General features: G+C 44.8%; 1 protein-coding gene across 1 annotated transcript in view; it reads left to right on the forward strand.

Annotated features, from left to right (window-relative positions):
• DHH (desert hedgehog signaling molecule) overlaps nt 1-22,646 on the forward strand; it is an 88,016-nt gene that overhangs the window by 35,123 nt on the left and 30,247 nt on the right. Inside the window, exon 2 of the mRNA XM_078685759.1 lies at nt 17,350-17,611. Within this exon, the coding sequence (XP_078541885.1) occupies nt 17,350-17,611 (262 nt within the window). The remainder of the gene's footprint in view (nt 1-17,349; nt 17,612-22,646) is intronic.

The following is a 22,646-nucleotide window of genomic DNA, read 5'->3' on the forward strand; positions in this document are numbered from 1 at the left end:
TTCCCTCCATTGAATGCTTTCCACCATTGAAGGATTCCCACAATTGAATGCTTTCCTCCTTTGAATGCTTCCCTCCATTGATCGCTTCCCTCCATTAAATTCTCCCCACCAATAAATGCTTAGCTCATTTGGATGCTCCCCACCATTGAACGCTTCCCTCCATTAAATGCTTAGCTCCATTGAATGATTCCCACAATTGAATGCTTCCTTACCATTGGATGCTTCCCTCCATTGAATGCTTCAATCGATTGAATGCTCCCCACCATTGAATGCTTACCACCTTTGAATTATTCCCACCATTGAATGCTTCCCTCCATTTAATGCTTTCTTCCATTGAATGCTTAGCTCCATCGAACGATTCCCACAATTGAATGCTTCCTTCCATTGGATGCTCTCCTCATTGAACTCTTCCCACCATTGAATGCTTCTCACCATTGATGGATTCCCACAATTGATTGCTTCCCTCCATTGAATGCTTAGCTCTATTGGACGTTCCCCACTATTGAATGCTTCCTTCCATTGAATGCTCCCCACCATTAAATGCTTCCCTCCATTGAAAGATTCCCACAATTGAATGCTTCTTTCCATTGGGTGCTTCCCATCACTGAATTCTTAGCTCACTTGGATGCGCCCCACCCTTAATGCTTCCTTCCATTGAATGCTTCCCTCTATTGATCACTTCCCACCATTGAATGCTTAACACCATCGAATGATTCCCACAATTGAATGCTTCTTTCCATTGGGTGCTTCCCACCATTGAATTCTTAGCTCATTTGGATGCTCCCCACCATTGGATGCCCCCCACCAATAATGCTTCCTTCCATTGAATGCTTCTTTCCATTGGGTGCTTCCCATCACTGAATTCTTAGCTCACTTGGATGCGCCCCACCCTTAATGCTTCCTTCCATTGAATGCTTCCCTCTATTGATCACTTCCCACCATTGAATGCTTAACACCATCGAATGATTCCCACAATTGAATGCTTCTTTCCATTGGGTGCTTCCCACCATTGAATTCTTAGCTCATTTGGATGCTCCCCACCATTGGATGCCCCCCACCAATAATGCTCCCCACCATTGAATGCTTCTTTCCATTGAATTCTCCCCACCATTGAATGCTTCCCTCCATTGAATGCTTCTTTCCATTGAATGCTTAGCTCATTTGGATGCTCCCCACCATTGGATGCTCCCCACCATTGAATGCTTCCTTCCTTTGAATGCTTCCCTCTATTGAATGCTTAGCTCCATTGGACGCTCCCCACCAACGGATGCTCCCCAACATTGGATACTTCCCACCATTGAATGCTTCCAACCATTGAATGCTCCCCATGATTGAACGCTTCCCACCATTGGATGTTTACCACCATTGAATGATTCCCACAATTGAATGCTTCCTTCTATTGAATGCTCCCCACCATTGATCGCTTCCCTCCATTGAATACTCCCCACCATTAAATGCTGTTGTTGTTGTAAATAGCTTTATTTCGATATTGTTGATATCATAAAAAGCAATACATATACATGAAAAGACAGTAAAAAACAACACACATTAAAATTACATAAGCTCTGTGCAACTTTACATGTGTAAAAACAGTCTAAAATACTCTCAGACAAGGTAAGAAAATCTATTAAATCTAATGCGCCACGCCCAGCCTAAAAACTTAGCTAATCCACTAGCAAACAGGGGGCGAGGGTCCGTTTTAAGAATTCTTAAGGCCTCCTTATATGACCTAGTCCCAAATTCTCTACAGAGTGGCTTCAGCAATCTGCTACGAGGGACTGCGTAGGCCGGGCATTCAAACAATAAATGGGGAACTGTCTCTAATCTGTCCAAACAACAAGGGCAAAAAGGGGAGGTCTGCGCCGGGACCTTCCAATTGGCAGTCACAGTTCCCACTGGAAGAACGCCTACCCTGAATTTAAAATAGAGGGCCCTATCCCCAGGGACTGTGATAAAATCCAAATATGGCTCACAATTGAATGCTTCCTTCCATTGGATGCTTCCCATCATTGAATTCTTAGCTCATTTGGATGCTCCCCACCATTGGATGCTCCACACCATTAATGCTTCCTTCCATTGAATGCTCCCCACCATTGAATGCTCCCCACCATTGAATGCTCCCCTCCATTGAATGCTTACCACCATGGAATGCTTTCCACCATTGAAGGATACCCACAATTGAATGCTTGCCTCCTTTGAATGCTTCCCTCCATTGATCGCTTCACTCCATCGAGTGCTCCCCACCATTAAATGCTTACCACCATTGAATGATTCCCACAATTGAATGCTTCCCACCATTGAATGCTTCCCTCCACTGAATGCTTACCATCATTGAATGGTTTACACCATTGAAGGATTCCCACCATTGAATGATTCCCTCCTTTGAATGCTTACCTCCATTGAATGCTCCCCTCCATTGAATGCTTCTTTCCATTGAATGCCCCCACCAATGAATGCTCCCTACCTTTGAAGGATTCCCACAATTGAATGCTCCCCACCATTGAATGCTTCCCTTCATTGAATCCTCCCCACCGTTGAATGCTCCCCACCATTGAATGATTCCCACAATGTATTTATTTTATCTTGAAAGTAGTCTATAGCGCTAACATGACCACCGAGGCTATCAGAGCGCTTTAAAGATTGTGAAGTAGGACGAGAATCAGCATATCAACAGGTACATAGACTTAGAATGTCCAACATTCTCAAGAGCTTAGCATCTAGGGACAAAACAGCGTTGAATGGTCAGAGAGTCAAGTGGGGAAGGAAGACTGAGGCAGATATTTCTTCATCAAGAGCTCTTTAACTTCTGATTTGAAGAGGGAAGGGGAAGGATTCACCTTGACTTCGGGGGGAAGAGAGTTCCAGATCCTTGGCACCATACCTGAAAATGTTCGATTATAGTTTTTTTTTTCTTGAATTTTTGTGGTTTGAGTAATAGGGTGCTGTCACTCTCTTGAACCACATGAGAGCTCCAGTTTCTGAGCAAGGTACATCGGGGTCTTGAGGTGGATGGCTTTGTGTGTCATGCATGCAATTTTCATCTGTATCCGAGCTTCATAGGGGAGCCATTTCAGAGCTAGCAGATCCGGAGAGATGTGGTTGAATTATTTTTGCCCGTATCGAGCCTGGCCGCAAAATTGAAGGTCACCCTAAGGGGAGCCGTTTTCACTCTGGGCATTCCACACAGCGTAGCACTGCTATAGTCCAGCTTTGCGATCGCCAATGCTTGCACTGCAACCTTTAGGTCAGGAGGAGGGCGATAAGGTTTGAGCTTCCTAAGGATGCTGAGTTGGAAGTTCGCTCCTTTGGTGAGGGAACTGATGTGTTTTTGCATGTTCAGAATCTTGTCTAGTATGATACCAAGCGAGGATGCCGAGTCCACCAGTGAGGTCTGCAGTTAAGAGCTGTACGTTGATTCAACCGTTGTTCAATGTCCGGTGATTGTTTATGGGGTGAGATAAGGAGGAATTCTGTTTTTGGAGCATTTAGTTTCAGGTGGTTATGTGTCAGCCAGCTTTGTGTTTCCAGTAGGATGGAGTTGAGGGACTGAATGTCCTCAGGGGAGGCGATATTCAGGTATAGTTGAGTATAATCTGCATACACGTGATAGTGATTGCTGGATGATATCAGCATTTCTGTTTGAACAGGTTAAAGAGCGTGGGAGAGAGTGCTGAACCTTGGGGAACCCCCAGCGAAACCGGTGCAGGATGGGACAATTGAGTACTTCCCTCCTTTGAATGCTCCCCTCCATTGAATGCTTACCACCATTGAATGATTTGCTCAATTGAATGCTTCCCTCTATTGAATGCTTAGCTCCATTGGATGCTCCCCACCATTGGATGCTACCAACTATTGGATGCTCCCCACCATTGAGTGCTTCCCTCCTTTGAATGCTTAGCTTCATTGGGGGCTTCCCGCCATTGGATGCTCCCCACCATTGAATGCTTCCCTCCATTAAATGCTTTCTTCCATTGAATGCTTCCCACAATGAATGCGTGGCTCCATTGAATGCTTCCCTCCATTGAATGCTTCCCTCCATTGAATGCTTCCCTCCATTGAATGCGTCCCACCATTGAATGCTTCCCACCATTGAATGTGTCTCTCCTTTAAATGCTTACCACCATTGAATGCTTCCTTCAATTGAATGCTTCCAACCATTGAATGCTTCCCTCCATTGAAAGCTTTCCTGCTTTGAATGCTTCCCTCCATTGAATGCTTCTTTCCATTGAATGCTTCCCTCCATTGAATGCTTCCCTCCATTGAATGCTTCCCTCCATTGAAAGCTTTCCTGCTTTGAATGCTTCCCTCCGTTGAATGCTTCTTTCCATTGAATGCTTCCCTCCATTGAATGCTTACCTCCATTAAAGGATTTGCACAATTGAATGCTTCATTCCATTGGATGCTTCCCACTATTGAATGCTGTCCACCATTGGATGCTTCCCACCATTGAATGCTCACCAACATTGAATGCTTCCCACCATTTGGATACTTCCCACCATTGAATGCTTATGGCCAAATAACAGAACCTTTCACTGGCACAGCTTCGACTGAGATCAGTGCAAGTTCAGTTAATTTTTCCTGATTACAAATAATGGGTCAGAACCCCCTGACCTTCATTTTGAATGGGGCTTTTATTAAGTCTAAAGATCTAATCCTGAAGTGATCCATCAAAGATGTGCTTGTGTCATACACCAGTATGAGAAGGTGTAACATTAAGCCACTGAGTTTTTATTATACTTCAGACCACCCCTGGCTCTTTCTGCCCTAGATGTTTTTATTCTGAACCAACCACTTCCCTGATAGACGATCCACCAACTGCAATCCGACGTAACACAATTTGGAACAAATTCTAAAAGTTATTCCCTAATGTTCTAGCTATGCCCAGGCTTGAATGAATGAATTATTTTATTTATGTGATTACTTAAAACTATTACAATGTACAACATTAAAAAGTATCGCAAAAAAAGTGCAGGACATTGTTAATAACAGTTTAACAAAAAAAAAAAAGAAAGTTCATAATGTTAGAGTCCTGATTGTCAAAGTGATGTATGTACGGATAATGTAGTCATAATGTATTTTTTTGTTGTTGGTTAAAACATAGAACATCAGGACGGGTATAAAGCTCGAAGAGCCCCATGATGAATCAGTTGTTCAGTGGTGGCCAGACTTCCGGGGCGATGACCCTGATGTTGAGGGGCAACCGGGGTGTTTGTCACATTCTGCCTGTGAAGACCGGTCCTTCAATAGTGAGCGAGTATGGTAAACAAATTTCCCAAAGTTGGCCGTGTATTTAACGATGTCCAAAGTATAGAGCTATTGGACGGCCGCCATCGATGTACGGGTGCCCAGTTGAAGAAGAATAGGTCTACGGTGTATACTGCAAACTTGCCGCAAGGCAGGACAGCATAATAAAATGTGTGCCAGGGGCTCTCTTTTGTAATTGCAAAGACGACAATCCGTAATGCCAAGCCGCGCTTTCCAGGATGGATATAGTTCTTTTAAGGGGAGCGGGTGTAGTCTTGTTTGTCCAAATCCTATGTAATGCTTGTCTCCCCTTGGGCTGCATGAGGTGGGGCTTGTGACTAAGCAGAATGTGAGGGAGACATTGGGTTTCATGAAAGTCTCTGGCTCCCAGGGATTCCATGTCCAGACTGCGAAAGCCTAAACGTAGGTGCTTTTTTTATTGTTAATTTAATGGTAGCGTAGTTGATTGTGCTGGGGTCCCAGTTCTCTGTCGCTAGTTGCAGAAGATCTTTGGCTGTGGCGAGGCTGCAGACCAAGGGTTACTTGGTTGTAGAAAGATGGATTTTATGGTGGCCTTCATGTTGTTATCTGGAGCCGTAGTTGTCAGATAGGAATATTTTATCAAGGCGGCCAGCTCTTCTAATTTTTGTTGGTTGAGGTCAAATTCAAGGTAAATCAAGGTGTTTCTAGTGAAGGCTGGTAAGTGAAATGTCTTTTTATACGCTGTGCAATGTATTTTTTCTAAGTCCTGTGCGAACCTGCCTGGAAAAGCCTGTTGCGCGTAATTGAGCGACGGTAGTAATTGAGCCCTTAATACTTTTTGAAGAGCCGTGGTTGTTGGGCTATCTGAGGTGGTATATAATTTCAGAGGCCATGTGTAACCATTTTTCCTTTCTGTCACATTTTTTGAAGATGAACCCGTGGGTGGCTCGTCTCGCTAAGCCAGGCCCCATTTTCGAAGATGAACCCGTGGGCGACCCCGACTCACTAAGCCAGGCCCCACGGCTTGTGAAACTCAAAGACCTTAATCTTTGCTCTATTGAACTTAATTTTCAGAACACTGGTTTGGCTATATAATCCCAAATCAGATAGTGAGTGATGAAGATACAGAGATTCACATCTTAGCAGAACTGTATGGCCAAAGAGCTTGCACATGGCACTGAGTTGTTTGAGGTGGAAAACATTTACATGTAGTAAGCCCAAGCTTAGGTCTGAAAGAAATATATTAAAAGGAAGGAACCAGGACACTACCATGTATCACACTTCTCGTGTTTATTATTCTAGTTTGTCCCCTTATTAACTACTCACTTACCATGGTGCATATCTCAGCATAAAGTAATTGGACGCAGTTAAGAAGTTCTGCAATTTTGCCCAGTTTCTAAAGTTTGAACAATAAAACATGTCCATCATATTGAAGCTTGTCTCTAAATCAATGTAAGCACAATAAAGGGACAGCGCAGTTTCTCCACAGTTCGTTTTCACAATAGTGGTAAATGGATGTATGACGTTACAACGCATACTTTTACAACGCATACCTTTACAACGCTTTTTTTACAACGCAACATCCATTACAACGCATTCCATTACAACGCATGCCATTACAACGAATTTTTAAAAACTACCTTTACAACGCATTCCATTACAACGCATACTACCTTTTCAATGCATACCATTACAACGCATAACATTACATTGCATGTATGGTAAGTATTGGATAGAGTAGGAGTAAAAATTACTATTCTAACTCCAGGGGGTGCAACAGTAGGGTAAGTGTTGGATAGTGTAGGAGTAAAAATTATTATTCTAACTCCAGGGGGTGCAACAGTAGGGTAAGTGTTGGATAGTGTAGGGGTAAAAATTATTATTCTAACTCCAGGGGGGTGCAACAGTAGGGTAAGTGTTGGATAGTGTAGGGGTAAAAATTACTATTCTAACTCCAGGGGGTGCAACAGTAGGGTAAGTGTTAGAAAGTGTAAGGTTATGCATTGTAATGTTATGCGTTGTAATGGTATGCGTTGTAATGACATGTGTTGTAGTGGTATGCGTTGTAGTGTCATGCGTTGTAATGGTTGCGTTGTAATGGCATGTGATGTAATGGATGTTGCGTTGTAAAAGTTTCGTTGTAATGGTAGTGCGTTGTAAAAGTTGCGTTGTAAAGGTTGTTTCCTGTGGTAAATGCCCTGTTCCTCATGCCAGGTGAGGCCCCCACCCAGAAGGGAACACAAGCAACTGGTCTGGGTAAGTTCAGGTCTGGAGGGGACCAGATTTGGATGTTCAGGCAGGACTGTTTCTGTTAAACCAAGACCAAGCCTGATTTCCATATGGCCAGTCTTTGTCTAGCGTGGCAAAGTGAGTAAGAGACAATGCGCTGAGACGTGGCCCTCGAACGATTGCCAGTGGCTGAGATTAATTCAATAATTCCATTCATCACTTTGTTCCTGTTACAGTAAACATCCTAAAAGTGCTGGGTACTCCCAGACGTGGGTCCCATGCTCTCTGCACCACAGGACTCAAGCTCTACCTCACATATGAGATCTGGATTAAAATCCGTCTTGGCTTAGTTGTGTCCCCATCTGGAGGGGACCTGGTCTTTCAGTTTGTGTTGGGCTGTTCCTATTGGAGCAGGGCCAAAATTGATGTTAATATGATTGGTCTCTACCTAAGTGACTAGTGGGTGAAAAATGATGGACTGGGATGCAGCACAAGCAATTGCCAGAGGGTAAGAATAATTCAAGCATTCCATCCAGCACTTTCTTCTTGCCACATTGTGTGCAAAACAGCAACGTATTATGTCCACCTAAACAGGACTACACTGAACATATGATGCACTGGAGAAACGCACAAAGGCGTGTTCTGATTTTAGGTAAGGATCAGCTGTAGAATCCCCCTACCCAGTACCAAAAGCAGCCATATTGCCTATGGGTACTGTGCCTGATTAAACAATATTATAGTTCAAGAGTTTATGTACAGAACTGTTTGTAAAACTCATATAAAGGTCATTAATAAACTTGGAAATGTTTGGCATAAGGAGATTCCTGTGCCCTGATTTGTTTAAAATAAAAAGTTATTCAGGCCAGAGCTTACAGAACCCCCAGGAGAGGGTCAGGCAGGCTGGCTTCCGTAATCTGATGCAATGAGCGCAGTATTCAAATATTTCTTCGGACATTCTGCCTCTACTCCAGTCCTGTACTTAATTGATGCCTTCGAAATGGGAGGCGCATTCCCTCTTGCAAGCACTGGGAGAAGTTGTAGAATAAAAAATAGTCCTCTTGCCTCTGCATTGAAGTTTAAGTCTATTGACTCAATGTTTCAATTCACACAGCAAAAACATTACACATGGACCTTGATTTACACTTGGCATCTCGTGGTAAATACCACAAATCTATAATTGCACGGAACTGCTCTTAGTACAAAAGTTCCAATGTTTGTGGCATACAGCTGCATACAGTGTCGTGATTTCCATGCATGGCATACAGTGTAGTGATTTCCATACAGTGTAGTGATTTCCATGCATGGCATACAGTGTAGTGATTTCCATACAGTGTAGTGATTTCCATGCATGGTATACAGTGTAGTGATTTCCATACAGTGTAGTGATTTCCATGCATGGCATACAGTGTAGTGATTTCCATACAGTGTAGTGATTTCCATGCATGGCATACAGTGTAGTGATTTCCATACAGTGTAGTGATTTCCATGCATGGCATACAGTGTAGTGATTTCCATACAGTGTAGTGATTTCCATGCATGGCATACAGTGTAGTGATTTCCATACAGTGTAGTGATTTCCATGCATGGCATACAGTGTAGTGATTTCCATACAGTGTAGTGATTTCCATGCATGGCATACAGTGTAGTGATTTCCATGCATGGCATACAGTGTAGTGATTTCCATACAGTGTAGTGATTTCCATGCATGGCATACAGTGTAGTGATTTCCATACAGTGTAGTGATTTCCATGCATGGCATACAGTGTAGTGATTTCCATACAGTGTAGTGATTTCCATGCATGGCATACAGTGTAGTGATTTCCATACAGTGTAGTGATTTCCATGCATGGCATACAGTGTAGTGATTTCCATAGAGTGTAGTGATTTCCATGCATGGCATACAGTGTAGTGATTTCCATACAGTGTAGTGATTTCCATGCATGGCATACAGTGTAGCGATTTCCATGCAGTGTAGTGATTTCCATACAGTGTAGTGATTTCCATACAGTGTAGTGATTTCCATGCATGGCATACAGTGTAGCGATTTCCATGCAGTGTAGTGATTTCCATACAGTGTAGTGATTTCCATACAGTGTATTGATTTCCATGCATGGCATACAGTGTAGTGATTTCCATGCAGTGTAGTGATTTCCACGCATGGCATACAGTGTAGTGATTTCCATGCAGTGTAGTGATTTCCATGCATGGCATACAGTGTAGTGATTTCCATGCAGTGTAGTGATTTCCATGCATGGCATACAGTGTAGTGATTTCCATGCAGTGTAGTGATTTCCATGCATGGCATACAGTGTAGTGATTTCCATGCAGTGTAGTGATTTCCATGCATGGCATACAGTGTAGTGATTTCCATGCATGGCATACAGTGTAGTGATTTCCATGCAGTGTAGTGATTTCCATGCATGGCATACAGTGTAGTGATTTCCATGCAGTGTAGTGATTTCCATGCATGGCATACAGTGTAGTGATTTCCATGCATGGCATACAGTGTAGTGATTTCCATACAGTGTAGTGATTTCCATGCATGGCATACAGTGTAGTGATTTCCATGCAGTGTAGTGATTTCCATGCATGGCATACAGTGTAGTGATTTCCATGCAGTGTAGTGATTTCCATGCATGGCATACAGTGTAGTGATTTCCATGCATGGCATACAGTGTAGTGATTTCCATGCAGAAATCACTACACACAATGTCCTTTCCGCAAAGGCAAATTACTATTTATTGATGCAACAAAAAAGCCTGATAAAGTAGTAAGAAGATAAAAAAGATGTCAATGCCAATATAAAGAAAAACATAGAGCCCATTGGGTAAACTTTTGTGAGTCAAGAAAGAGTTCTATTAAAGCTGATTTCAATGTTTTGGTCGTTATATAGTGGGAGCCTCGAAACTTGCTAGCAGTCTGCTTTTAATATGTTAACACATGCAAACACAGGCATGCCAAAATGCACAGACTGTTTGTGGCATTATCTGGCATGACACCAACACCACACGTTTGGGGAGTGATACAACCTAGCACTTCAAATTTAAGGAGTAAAGAGCACAGCAAAGCCATAGCAAGCACAGAAAGAAATAAGTTGAGAATGCCTCTCTTTGCTTGCATGCGTTAGCAAATTAAAACCTGTGAGAAGCGGTGGTCTATTCACTCCTTCTTGAAAAGATTAATCCCTGTTTTTGTTCTATTTTTCGATCAGTGTACCGTGTCTGAATGAGTGTACCTAAAACACTCTAAATATAAATGAAGATAGGGGCTAGGTGGCCAAGTAGCCTACTAGACTCAGGCACGCACTACTCTTATGGATTTACTTCTTTACTCAAATTTAAACATACAATTTATAATCAAATTATTCAGATACTTTAATTAGTTTAAACAGGATTATATTGAAACACTTTTTTGTTCAGATTACTATTTACAAAAATCATGAAGTTTCAGCAATGTTCATCACAAATACAAGCTTTTGTGAACAATTATCTGTTCATATTTTCTTTAGATCACGTAGATGTTGATATCCCAATGCATTTCGGGACTTTTTCAATGTCCCTTCGTCAGGGGCAACACTGAAATTCAAACAATCAATAAACATAATAATAAACAATGATTGTTTTTCTTATTGGAATTCAAATACGTTTCAGCAATACACATACAAATATATGATTTCAAACCGCTATTCCTTAGGGGTAAGTCAAAGTAGTTGACAACTAAAGAAGTGAAAAGCAGAAACCATCACCACAATTAAAACCAGACATATTTGATTTGCCATGGTTGTTGTCAGTGTGTTTGTGGTCTCCGGATTTTACAATGTCCATCTCCAGTTTAGTATGGAGAGGGTGCTATAAGAGTGCTTTCTGGTCAGGATTTTGAAAGCAACGAAGTAGCCAGACCAACCCGATTTGAGACGATCATAGATTTGTACATGGGGTGTCGTTATGAAAATCGGTCACAGCCCATAGCCCTTACTGTGGTGCAATGTTACTGTCTTCTGAAAGAAAGGGGGGATGCATGGCTGCCTTTGTCTTTATCCAATTGGTGCCTGAAATCACACCAGAAAATCTGATCACAAGAGGAGCTGAGTTGACCAGAGCTATAATCAAGGAAAGCATCAATAAACTCTTTTTGTGGCCAGGTGAGAGGTATTACAGGGGTTTGGTGGACGAGCAATAGCATTACGCTGACAGTCTTGGATGAGGACAGATAAGGCTCTGGCATTAGACACTGCAGACCTACATTTCACAGGGGCAGCTTTGGCGGGATGTGTAGGAGATGGTTCTTTTGATATGTCTGGGTAGATCGCTTAGGTCTTCTAGGTCTGGCGATTGAGCTGATTGGATGTGTTGTCGTATCTGCCCTCAAAGAGTAGCCAGTTGTGTATGGCCCATTAGAGATAATGTTTGTGAGCAGTGCTTCGGAGCATTGGAACGGGAAACATCCTTTACAACGGAACCGCTACAACGCGGTACAGTTACAACGCAGTTTTAACAACGAAAGTCGTTACAACGACTTTCGCTGGAGGGCGCTCTAGGATAGGGGATAGTTTAATTTACTATCCAACACCTTCCCTACTATCCACGGGGACTGGTGTTGGAATAGTAAATTAAACTATTCACTATCAGCACCCCCCCAACGCATGTCGTTGTAACGACTTGCGTTGTTAAAACTGCGGCGTAAAGGGAAGCGTTGTAACGGTACACGTTGTACCATCATACATCCGTTGGAACTGGTATCTGTGTCTGGTCTGTATTCAGGTCTCCGGGAGTTGTTGTGTCCAGGGAGGTGTAAAGGAATTGGTCAGGCAGTCCCTGGAAGGAAAGTGCTTATGGGCGAGAGAAATGGAGTTTGTAATTTGCTGGATTTTTATCCTTTTATGCAGACGATCCAACTTAGATGATTTCAAGCAGTTCATTTTGGGGAGTGCATACGAAATGTGTGCTCTGGCAGCAGTGACTGCAATGAAATATGAGGCGAGTTATTATACCTCTCATTTGATTCATGCACATAGGTGAGCTAGTCCTGTGAAGATTAAATATATGTGCTGTTGTCTTAGGCGGGACTAGGAGGTTGCTTACCAGAGGCAGGCTGCACCGCAGGTGGTGGTTTCTGCAGGTAGGGCTCAGAAGTTGACCCTGGACTGTATTTTGATCGGTGTGAACGTGGGCACAGCTTCGTTCCAGGTTATGGTTCACCCACCTGGTTTTATGCTAGCATTATGAAGTCTGGTTTCATTGCTCAGGCTTATGTGTTTGACACAAAGGAGCTAAGGGGAGTGAAAGAGTGTTAGCTAGAGGTGTCACAGTCAGAAGAGATAGACGGCGCGATGGCATCAATATTAATGCCCATTTGTGTCGTTGACGCTTTTAGGGTCTTCAGGGTTTCAATGTGGTGAAGCTTTGGAAATTGTTTACTGAGGTGTGTAGGATGACCTTCCCAGTTTCATCCGCAGTGATACCTAGCCTACATTTCTGGTTAAGGGAACCTGAGATGGAAAGCGTTTGCCGCTCAGGGATTCCAGTGTTTTTTGGGACTAAGAATAAAATGCTCAGTGTGTCTGTCAGGGAGGGTGTGTCATTTGGTAAAAAATAGAGCAGTTCTAATTTAATGCAGCTCGGCCTAAGACTGTGTTTTTTGTCAATGATTAAGGATATCAGGTTGGTTTTAAGAGCTCTGTGTCTGTGGTGCTTGTCGGTAGTTTTATATAATCCGGGAGAAAAAAACTCTCTGTGGTGTTGCTATGTGAAAAATGTGCAGGTTAATGACCTTGAAGATCAAATTAGGTATAGATAGATGCAATAGGGATACATAGGGTATCCCTAAGTACAGATACAAAATAGGCAGTGATTTGCATATGGCTGGGTCTAAACTGGGGTGGCATGATGAGCAAAAGAATGATAGATTTAACCCAGATCTCTTGACTGGAGGAGAAAGTTTGATTTGTTCTACATTCCGTCTATTATTTGTGAGTCTTTTGCGTTCTCGTCCTAAGTGCGCCGGGTATGCCCAGACGTGGGTCCCGGGCTCACTGTGCCACCGGATTCAAGCTAGCCTGATTGATGAGGGGTGATACGCCTAAACTGGTCCCAGGATGCTTGTTTCTGGTCCAGGGAGGACCTGGCTTGACAGTTCGGGCTGGACTGTTTCGATGAGGAGCGACTGATTTGCATATCACTGAGTCTAAACTGGGGTGGCATGGTGAGCAAAAGAACGATGGATGGATTTAACCCAGATCTCTTGATGGGGGTGAATGTTTCATTTCTTCCGCATTCCGTCCATCATTTGTGTGTCTTTTGCCAAGTGAAAGAACAGCACAGTGCACGTACATTGTGACAGTGGTGATAATTATAATGGGGAAACGTGATAGCTTGTATAAACACCAAGCAGAGGGAAATCAGCTCTTCCTGCCTAACAGTTTGAGAGTCCATCTGAGAAACCAAGCCAAAGTAAAAAAAAAAATAACGTTTCAATCCCTTGTCACAATTTAGGCAGGGTCTTCATCACGACTGAATAAATGCACCTATATGGAAATTAGAGAGAATGTCAATAATACAAGATAAAAATCAGGCAACGATGGACCTTCACAAGAAAAGGACACTAGAAAATCACCAATGAGGTGATATTTCAATATTACAATACCTTTGAGGAAAAGCACCATTGTTTGACCTTATGGTAGTAATATTGACATGGCTCAGCATTCCCACTGAGTTTGAATTGCTTTTCTGTTCTTTGTTTTTACATTATAATCATCCCCACTGTCACTATTCACATGCACTACGCCGTTCTTTCACTTGGAACATCAAATGATGCCATCAATAATATTTACATACATTTACCTATGTTAATCATAACCGTGTGTGTTTATGAGCTTTACGAAACATATTGTGGTCTAACATTTGCTGAATATGATTAATTCGCTAGGTAGCATTCACTGGCCCCTAAGAAATTGAAGCATCTGCAGAAGAAACCATCATAACCATTGTTTTCTGTTACAGGAGACGTTATAGACAGGTGCAGCAGGATTATCTGGACTAGGCATGTTTAATGTGTCTTTAATATCTACCAAGTTGATTGCTTTGCCCCTGCTATATGTGTAGTGTGACAAGAAGACTCAGTGTCATGAGGGGGGGGGGCACTTTCAAGAACAGGCCTTTTATTCAAGTATCGCACGCAATCTGGAAGCTGTAGTGTTGCTTCACTTCCACGCACACAATTGAGAAAAAATACATCTTTTCAAGAGGTTGTAACAGTAACGCCCTGATGTCCTCTAGGCACCTTGCATGCAAAGGGACCTTGCATCGGAGATGCTGCTACAGATGGCCTGGAGGTACAGAGGGGTCCACACCAGCACTCAATCTACCTCACTTAGCTCTGGGGCCAACAGAAAATGAAATCTTACATTGCTCCAGGTCTCTTGTGAGTGGCTCTGACAATCCTGGTTTATCAGTAGCTTTATGGTATTTTCAGAGGTGTAATACTGAGAAGGGTGACACTCTGTGCCACGACTTAAAATATACAAGCAATGACAAAGTCAATCGGTTTGGCTGCCTTACAGTGAAAATATTTTACCATGCTTCATTAACAGGCAGTAGTACAAGCTTTTATTACACACTGAGCCGGGTACAGCCCAGGAATAAATACAATAAAATAAAAGCGCCCAACAAGGCAGGTTGAGTTACAACTAAGCTGTGCACACATCATGAATAAGGTTTAATGTGCCATCGGGCACACTGTGTCCAGGTCTGAATGGCTCATCTGGGGGATTGTGTCTAGTACTAAGTATCTCACCTTGAGGGGCTACATTTGGCTCATTGTTTACAGCTGTGGGTGCTGCATCACGTGTGTGGTCTCTGTTGTTGGTGGACTGATCCTGGGTCTTGTATCAAGAAAATCTAGAATGATGTGTGAAATGAGAATGCATTGCTTCTACTTTTGAAGTCCACATTTGCCGTCATATGGTCTTTCTCGAGACCACCTATGAGGTGTGATGTTCAGCTCCAGAGAGGGCATCTGGAGTTTAAGCAGTAGCGGCTGTTATCGGGCAGTAGTGGTAGGGCGGGGACGGGGATCTGAAAAAAAGGAAAAATTTAAAAGGAAGGTTCACTTACCTGGTGGCCTCGTCCTCTTCAGTCGACGCAGGAAACAGGAAGTACACAGGTTCCCAGACTCCTCTAAGCCAATCACGATGCTGCTGTCACCAATATGACAGCAGCATTGTGATTGGTCTGAGCGGCCTGGTTTGGCGCTCAGGCAGGGAGTAGGAGGCTGTGCATGTTCTGCACCCAGGCTGTGCAATACAGCCAGGTGGAGAACATGCTAAGTAGGCATGATTGTGTAATGAAGTATATTGTAGAAAATGGCAACAGACATAAATACTTCAAGATGAATATTTATTAGCCACAGCTGCAGCAGTTCCATATTAACTGCGTCACATAGAATCATTAAGCTGGAGATACACAGATGTAATTCTAGATTCCTATGACTCAAAGTCATGATGTAATGAAACCAAGATCACCACAATATCTCCCTTCGCTACACATAAGCAAATGAAACAAATACAAATAAATGATTGCATAAAAGATTAAATACATTAACAATGATATAATAGCATAACATAGATAGATGAATAAAAAGAAGGTGAAATTATACCTAACTAATTGAACCTTAAAGGTCTGACAATATTCCGTCTACTGCTTCTGCGTTCAGATTGAGGATGAGAAGATAAAGAAGGAACAACAACAGATGGAATTCTAGATTCCTATGACTCAAAGCCATGATGTAATGAAACCAAGATCACCACAGACTGTTTGGCCACCCCAAGACGGCCGGCCAAACCGTCATGCACACTTAGAAAGTGCCCACCACTCTTCCCCCTGCTCTGTGGGTAGCCCTGCCCGCCCCACACCTGCAGAGCCAGTAGTGAAAAATAAAATGATAATAAAATGGTGTTATTATCCTTTTATATTTCCTGTGAGACGACGCTCCTCCGCCTTAGCGGAGGAGCCGCCGCTGGATTGAGGGTTTATTTCTAGACTCAAAATCTGAGGGACTGCAGCAGGTTCTCCAGTCCCACTCTAGCACAGATATCTGGCTCCACGGGTTGTAATCCCTACTTTGGAAGAGGAGTTATTTGATCCTTGGAGCTACTGTTTCTTTCCTGAGAGGGATTTTTTTGGTCCTACATCGAGTAATTCCTACATTGGAACAGAGGTTACTAGAGCCTAGAAGTTATAATTTCTTTATATGGAGAGAAGTCATTTTGGCCCCAAAGCTTGTAATCCCTGCATGCAAAGAGGAGTTATTTGATTCCCAGATGCTGTAGTTTCTGTATTGGCAGATGAGGTTGGTTGTTTCCAGATGCTGTAGTTTCTGTATTGGCAGATGGGGTTGGTTGTTTCCAGATGCTGTAGTTTCTGTATTGGCAGATGGGGTTGGTTGTTTCCAGATGCTGTAGTTTCTGTATTGGCAGATGGGGTTGGTTGTTTCCAGATGCTGTAGTTTCTGTATTGCAGATGGGGTTGGTTGTTTCCAGATGCTGTAGTTTCTGTATTGGCAGATGGGGTTGGTTGTTTCCAGAGGTTGTTTCCAGAGGCTGTCGTTTCTGTATTGGCAGATGGGGTTGGTTGTTTCCAGAGGCTGTCGTTTCTGTATTGGCAGATGGGGTTGGTTGGTTCCAGAGGCTGTCAGTATCCTGCCCTCTCCAGCTAACGTACAAAGTGAGAGGACCCTCCATCAGAGGTTGCTTTTCTGGCATCTCAGGATCAGGCCCTAGTGTGTCATCCTCACACATTTAACTAGAAAATAGGCAGGAGATACGCACAGCGCATGCGCCAGCGGTCAATACTGTGAATACTGACCTCTCCCTCCTTTCCTCCTTGGGGTGGACGCCAGCGCTGCAAGGACCGGGTGAACGCCCTGGCAATCTCAGTCATGAACATGTGGCCCGGGCTGAAGCTGCGGGTGACGGAAGGCTGGGACGAAGACGGCCATCACTCCCAGGATTCCTTGCACTACGAGGGCCGGGCGCTCGACATCACCACCTCAGACCGTGACAGAAACAAGTACGGCATGCTGGCCTGGCTGGCTGTGGAGGCCGGATTTGATTGGGTGTATTATGAATCCAAGGCACATGTGCACGTGTCTGTGAAAGCAGGTAATTGGTTGGAACGCAAATTTACCAAAATATAAGGGGTATCAGAAGTAACATTACACAGCCAGAATGCTCAAGGACGTCACAGGGTTTTAAACCTACTAAGCGAACACTTTTTCTGCCTTTGCCCACCTGACTTGCACCATTGGACCTCAACAAGTTTTAGGTACTGCCTAGAGGCAGGTTTAGCTTTCTTGCCAGATTTATGTTTTTAAAAAAAAGGCATATCTGTATACACACATACATGAGCTTTCAGTCATCTCTCTTCTTTTGGTTTGTTCAAGTGTCATTCACATTTTGCTTCTGCGCACCACGGCATATGTCATGTTTCATTGGGTTAGCCCACTTCATCCAATGGCTGTCTTGCACTGAGAGTGACAGCATCTTGATTAATCATAAATGCACAGGTGCCTGAAAAAGAGTTGTCAAGCAGTGGCATGCATGAGTGAAGATGGAAAGGTTTCTAAGATCATATATGTGTGTGTGTGTGTGTGTATATATATATATTTATATTTCTCTCCACCGTTTTCTGCCACTTCCCTTCTCCTTGGGAACAAACGGAGGCGAACCCAGTCTTTGTACATGAATTTTTTAGTTTATTTGCCCATTTACCACAACCTCCATGACGCTTTTCAGCCTGACTCGGCCTTGATCATGATAGCTACACAGCTACACACATACACACACACACACACACACACACACACACACACACACACACATATATAACTTACTCTCAGTCGCCAGTAGGTAATTATAGTTAGGACCTATTTTCCATAGGAAACCCGCAACATTCTATTTCCAATAACTTTGGCGCCGGTTGACGAATCTTCGCGAAATTTTCAAAACGTTTGGCCAGCTCCGGTCCGCTCCTATCCTGAAAGTCTCAGGGTGATTCGTCAAGCGGGGGGCGAGAAAAAAGAAGTCCCAAAACATGTTTTCTTCATGCAATTTTCCATAGGAACCTTTAGTCGTAGCTATAGCCCAAACTGCTGAACGGAATGACACCAAATTTGGCAAAAAGGTAGCCCCTGGTTCAGAGTCGTGCTTTTTTGTTAAATGGTGTAAATCCATTCAGAAGTTCCTGAGAAAATCAAAAGTAAAATCATATATATATCTATGGCCACGGAGGATCCGCGAACCCTCCCGAGCACGAGCTTCATGCTAATTGGCTGTCAACACTCCAAATCAGGAACTGTTGGCAGCCATCTTGTGCCTCGGTAGAACCAAGGCACAAGAAAGCAGAGAAAAATGTTTTCAAAACACAAATAGGGGGCAGGGTAGAAACACCCTGACCCCCTAGGCCTGCTTAGGGGGTCCCACAAGGACCACCAGGGCTAATTTTCTTCTTATTATTTTTTTTAAAAATCGGCAAGGGTGCGCAGATCCAGCCGATAAAAAAAAAACACGAAGTGAGGGCTCCCGCGCTTCGTTGGTAATTAGCCCCTGGGGGGGCCAAATCCCGGGGGCAATGTTTTTATGTGAATGGGGGGCCCAGAGGTGCCCGCCAGCCCCGAGGACCACCTACCCCAGGGCTTTAAAAAATTATGTGGGGTGGCTCACAGCCCCCCAAGCCCCGGGGACCGCCACCCCTGGGGCTTCAATATAAGTGGGTGAGGAGCTCAAAGGCCACCCCAAGCTCCGGGGACCGCCACCCCCTGGGGCTTCATTAGAATATATGCGGGGGGCTCATGGCCCCCCGCAGCCCCGGGGACCGCCACCGCCCCCGGGGCTTTTAAAAAAAAATTGTGGTGGGGGCTTGAGCCCCCCACATGCCTCAGGGACCGCCACCTCCCCGGGACACTAAGAGTTTAAATTTGGGACTCCATTATGGACCCCCAAGCCCCAGGGACCACCACCACCGAAGCTTTGAAAATGTTGGGAGGGGGCCGAACGGACACCTCCTGGAGCCTTGTTGTGGCCCTGGGAACCGCCACCCCCCAGGGCCAGCTCCTGCAGTGTCCCGGGGTGCCCACCCCCGGGGACATTGTAGTTTGCATTTTGAAAGACAGAGCAGGGAAACCTGCTCTCTCTTTCAAAATACATACCAAATTGCATCTTAGCAGCTCCCCATGTGGAAAAGCAATGCCGGCTCCCACAGGTGGCGGAGAGCCGGCTGGGACCGTGGAGGGAATGGGGATTTTTTTGTGTGAAAAGGCCGGCCCCGGGGGATGGGGACCACCACCCCCCAGGACTTTGAAAATGTTGCGAGGGGGGCTGCGCAGACCCCTCCTGGAGCCCTGTCGTGGCCCTGGTGACCGCCACCCCCCCAGGCCGGCTCCTGCAGTGTCCTGGGGTGCCCACCCCCGAGACACTGTAGTTTGCTATGACAGGGGGGGAGCCTCCATGCCCCCACCCTGCCATAGCAAACTTGTTCTGCATTTTGAAAAAGAGAGCAGGGAAACCTGCTCTCTCTTTCAAAATGCAAACCAAATTGCTTTTCCACACAGGGATCTGCATCTTAGCAGCTCCCCATGTGGAAAAGCAATGCCGGATCCCTCAGGAGGCGGGGAGACGGCTGGGACCGTGGAGGGATTGGGGACCCCCCCACTGTCCCCAACGAGAGGCCATGCCCCAGGGGAGGGGCTCCCCAGGGCGATAAGTGGCCTGGGAGGGGGGACACACAACCCCCCTCCCCAAAATGAAATAAAATATATATATATTTTTTTTAAAGGCCGGCCCCAGGGGATGGGGTCCCCGGGGCCATAAGTGGCCTGAGGAGCGGGGCAACGCAGCCCCACTCCTAAAGATTAAAAAAAAAAGACCATGCCCCAGGGGGTGGGGTCCCCGGTGTAAATTAAGTCCGCAGCTCTGTGGCGCTTAATAGAGGTAGCTGGTGAGCTAGTTGCACCCCAGGGACCCTCAGAATGCAAGGGGAGTTAATTCCCCAATTTAAAACACGCCACGGGGCGCCTTTGCACAGTGGTGAAGGGAGGGGGGTGGGGCCTGAGGTGATATGTGTGCAAACACGGCCTGTGGCGTGTTTTATGTTGAGGAATTAATTCCTCTTCAATCCTGAGGGTCCCTGGGGGCCAACTAGCCCACCAGATACCTCCAGTAAGCGCAACGGAGCTGCGTTGCAGAGTGTTGTAAAAAGGGGCGTGGCCTCTGAACACCTCTCTGCAACGCAGCTCTCTTGTGCATACTTAAAACGCGCCACAGCTCTGTGGCGCTTACTGGAGGTACCTAGTGAGCTAGTTTGACCTCAGGATTCAAGGGGATTTAATCTCCCAACTTAAAACGGTCACAGGGTGCGTTTATACAGGGGCGAAGGGAGGGGATGGTGCCTGAGGTGACATGTGCAAACACGCCCTGTGGCGTGTTTTAAGTTGGGGAAATAATTACCCTTCAATCCTGAGAGCCGCTGGGGGCCAACTAGCTCACCAGGTGATTTCAATAAGCGCCATTGTGCTGCGTTGCAGAGAGGTGGTCCAGGCCGTACCCCTTTTTACACCTCTTTGCAATGGCGCTTACTGGAGGTACCTAGTGGGCTACTTTGACCCTAGGGACCTTCAGGATTCAAGGGGACTTAATTTCCCAACTTAAAACGGACACAGGGCATGTTTACACAGTGGGAAAGGGAGGTGATGGGGCCTGAGGTGACGTGTGCAAACACGCCCTGTGGCGCATTTTAATTTGGGGAAATAATTCCCCTTCAATCCTGCGGGCCCCTGGGGGCTAACTAGCCGACCAGGTGTTTCCAGTAAGCGCCACTGCGCTGCGTTGCAGAGAAGTGGTCCTGGCCGTACCCCTTTTTACACCTCTCTGCAATGCAGCTCTGTGGCGCTTACTGGAGGTACCTAGTGGGCTAGTTGGATCCTAGGAACCCTCAGGATTCAAGGGGACTTAATCTCCCAAATAAAAATGGCCACAGGTCACGTTTACATAGTGGTGAAGAGAGGGGAGGGGGCCTGAGGTGACATGTGTAAACACCCCCTGTGGCGTGTTTTAAGTTGGGGAACTAATTCCCCTTCATTCTAGAGGGCTTCTGGGGGCCAACTAGCCCACCAGGTGCTTCCAGTAAGCGCCACTGCACTTCGTTGTAGAGAGGTGGTCCAGGCCATGCCCCTTTTTACACCTATCTGCAACACAGCTCTGTGGTGCTAACTGGAGATACCTGGTGGGCTACTTGTACCTAAGGGACACTCAGGATTCAAGGGGACTTCATCCACCAAATTAAAACAGCCACAGGGCTTGTTTGCACATGTCAGCTCAGCCCCCCCTCCCTTCAACAGTGTGCAAACGCGCCCTGTGGCGCCTTTTAAGAGGTAGTTTTAATCCCCCTACCCTATTATATACTAGGGGCTTACAGAGGAGGTCATGCTAATAACCGGGGTACCCGAACGCATAGTGTTCCCTAGTGTATGTAGTTGTTTTAACTGTATTCTGTGTCTTTTAGCATAGCACTGGCTCTAGGACTGGTTAGTCAGAGTCAGTTACCACCTGTACCCACCTGAAAAAGTTGAGGGTACAGGATGATTTTGCAACAACGCCTCTTTCTGCTTCTCTGTTTGTTTTTTCAGCATGTCTTCCTTCTTCATGCACTTTTCTTCGTCTTTGAGGACTTCTGTTGCTTCTTTCTGCATTTCTTTTTCTTCTTTCTGCGTGTTTTTTCTTCTTTCTTTACATGTCCTACCTCTGTAGGCATAGTTAGAAACTAGCATTTAAATAACCTTTGAAATAAAGTGAAAACAACATAGGATTCAGGCACGTTATAGTTACAAATTAGCATCTAAAAAACCTTTGAAATTCACTGAAAAAAACATAGGTTTCAGGCACGTTATAGTTAGGAATTAGCATTTAAAAAACCTTAGAAATTCACTGAAAAAACCATAGGTTTCCGAGGCGTTATAGTTAGCTGGACATTTCACTTGTACAAAACCATTGAAATTCCACCGTTTTAGTTCAGCTAACTATAACTCGCACGCCCGTAATGCACTGCTGATGACGTCACATATTACATCACTCATGACATGGTCAGTGACATCAATCCTGACATCACTGATGATATCTCAAATGACATCACTGATGATATCAC

This window comes from Lissotriton helveticus, chromosome 1_1, assembly GCF_964261635.1.
Source record: "Lissotriton helveticus chromosome 1_1, aLisHel1.1, whole genome shotgun sequence".
NCBI classification, from domain to species: domain Eukaryota; kingdom Metazoa; phylum Chordata; class Amphibia; order Caudata; family Salamandridae; genus Lissotriton; species Lissotriton helveticus.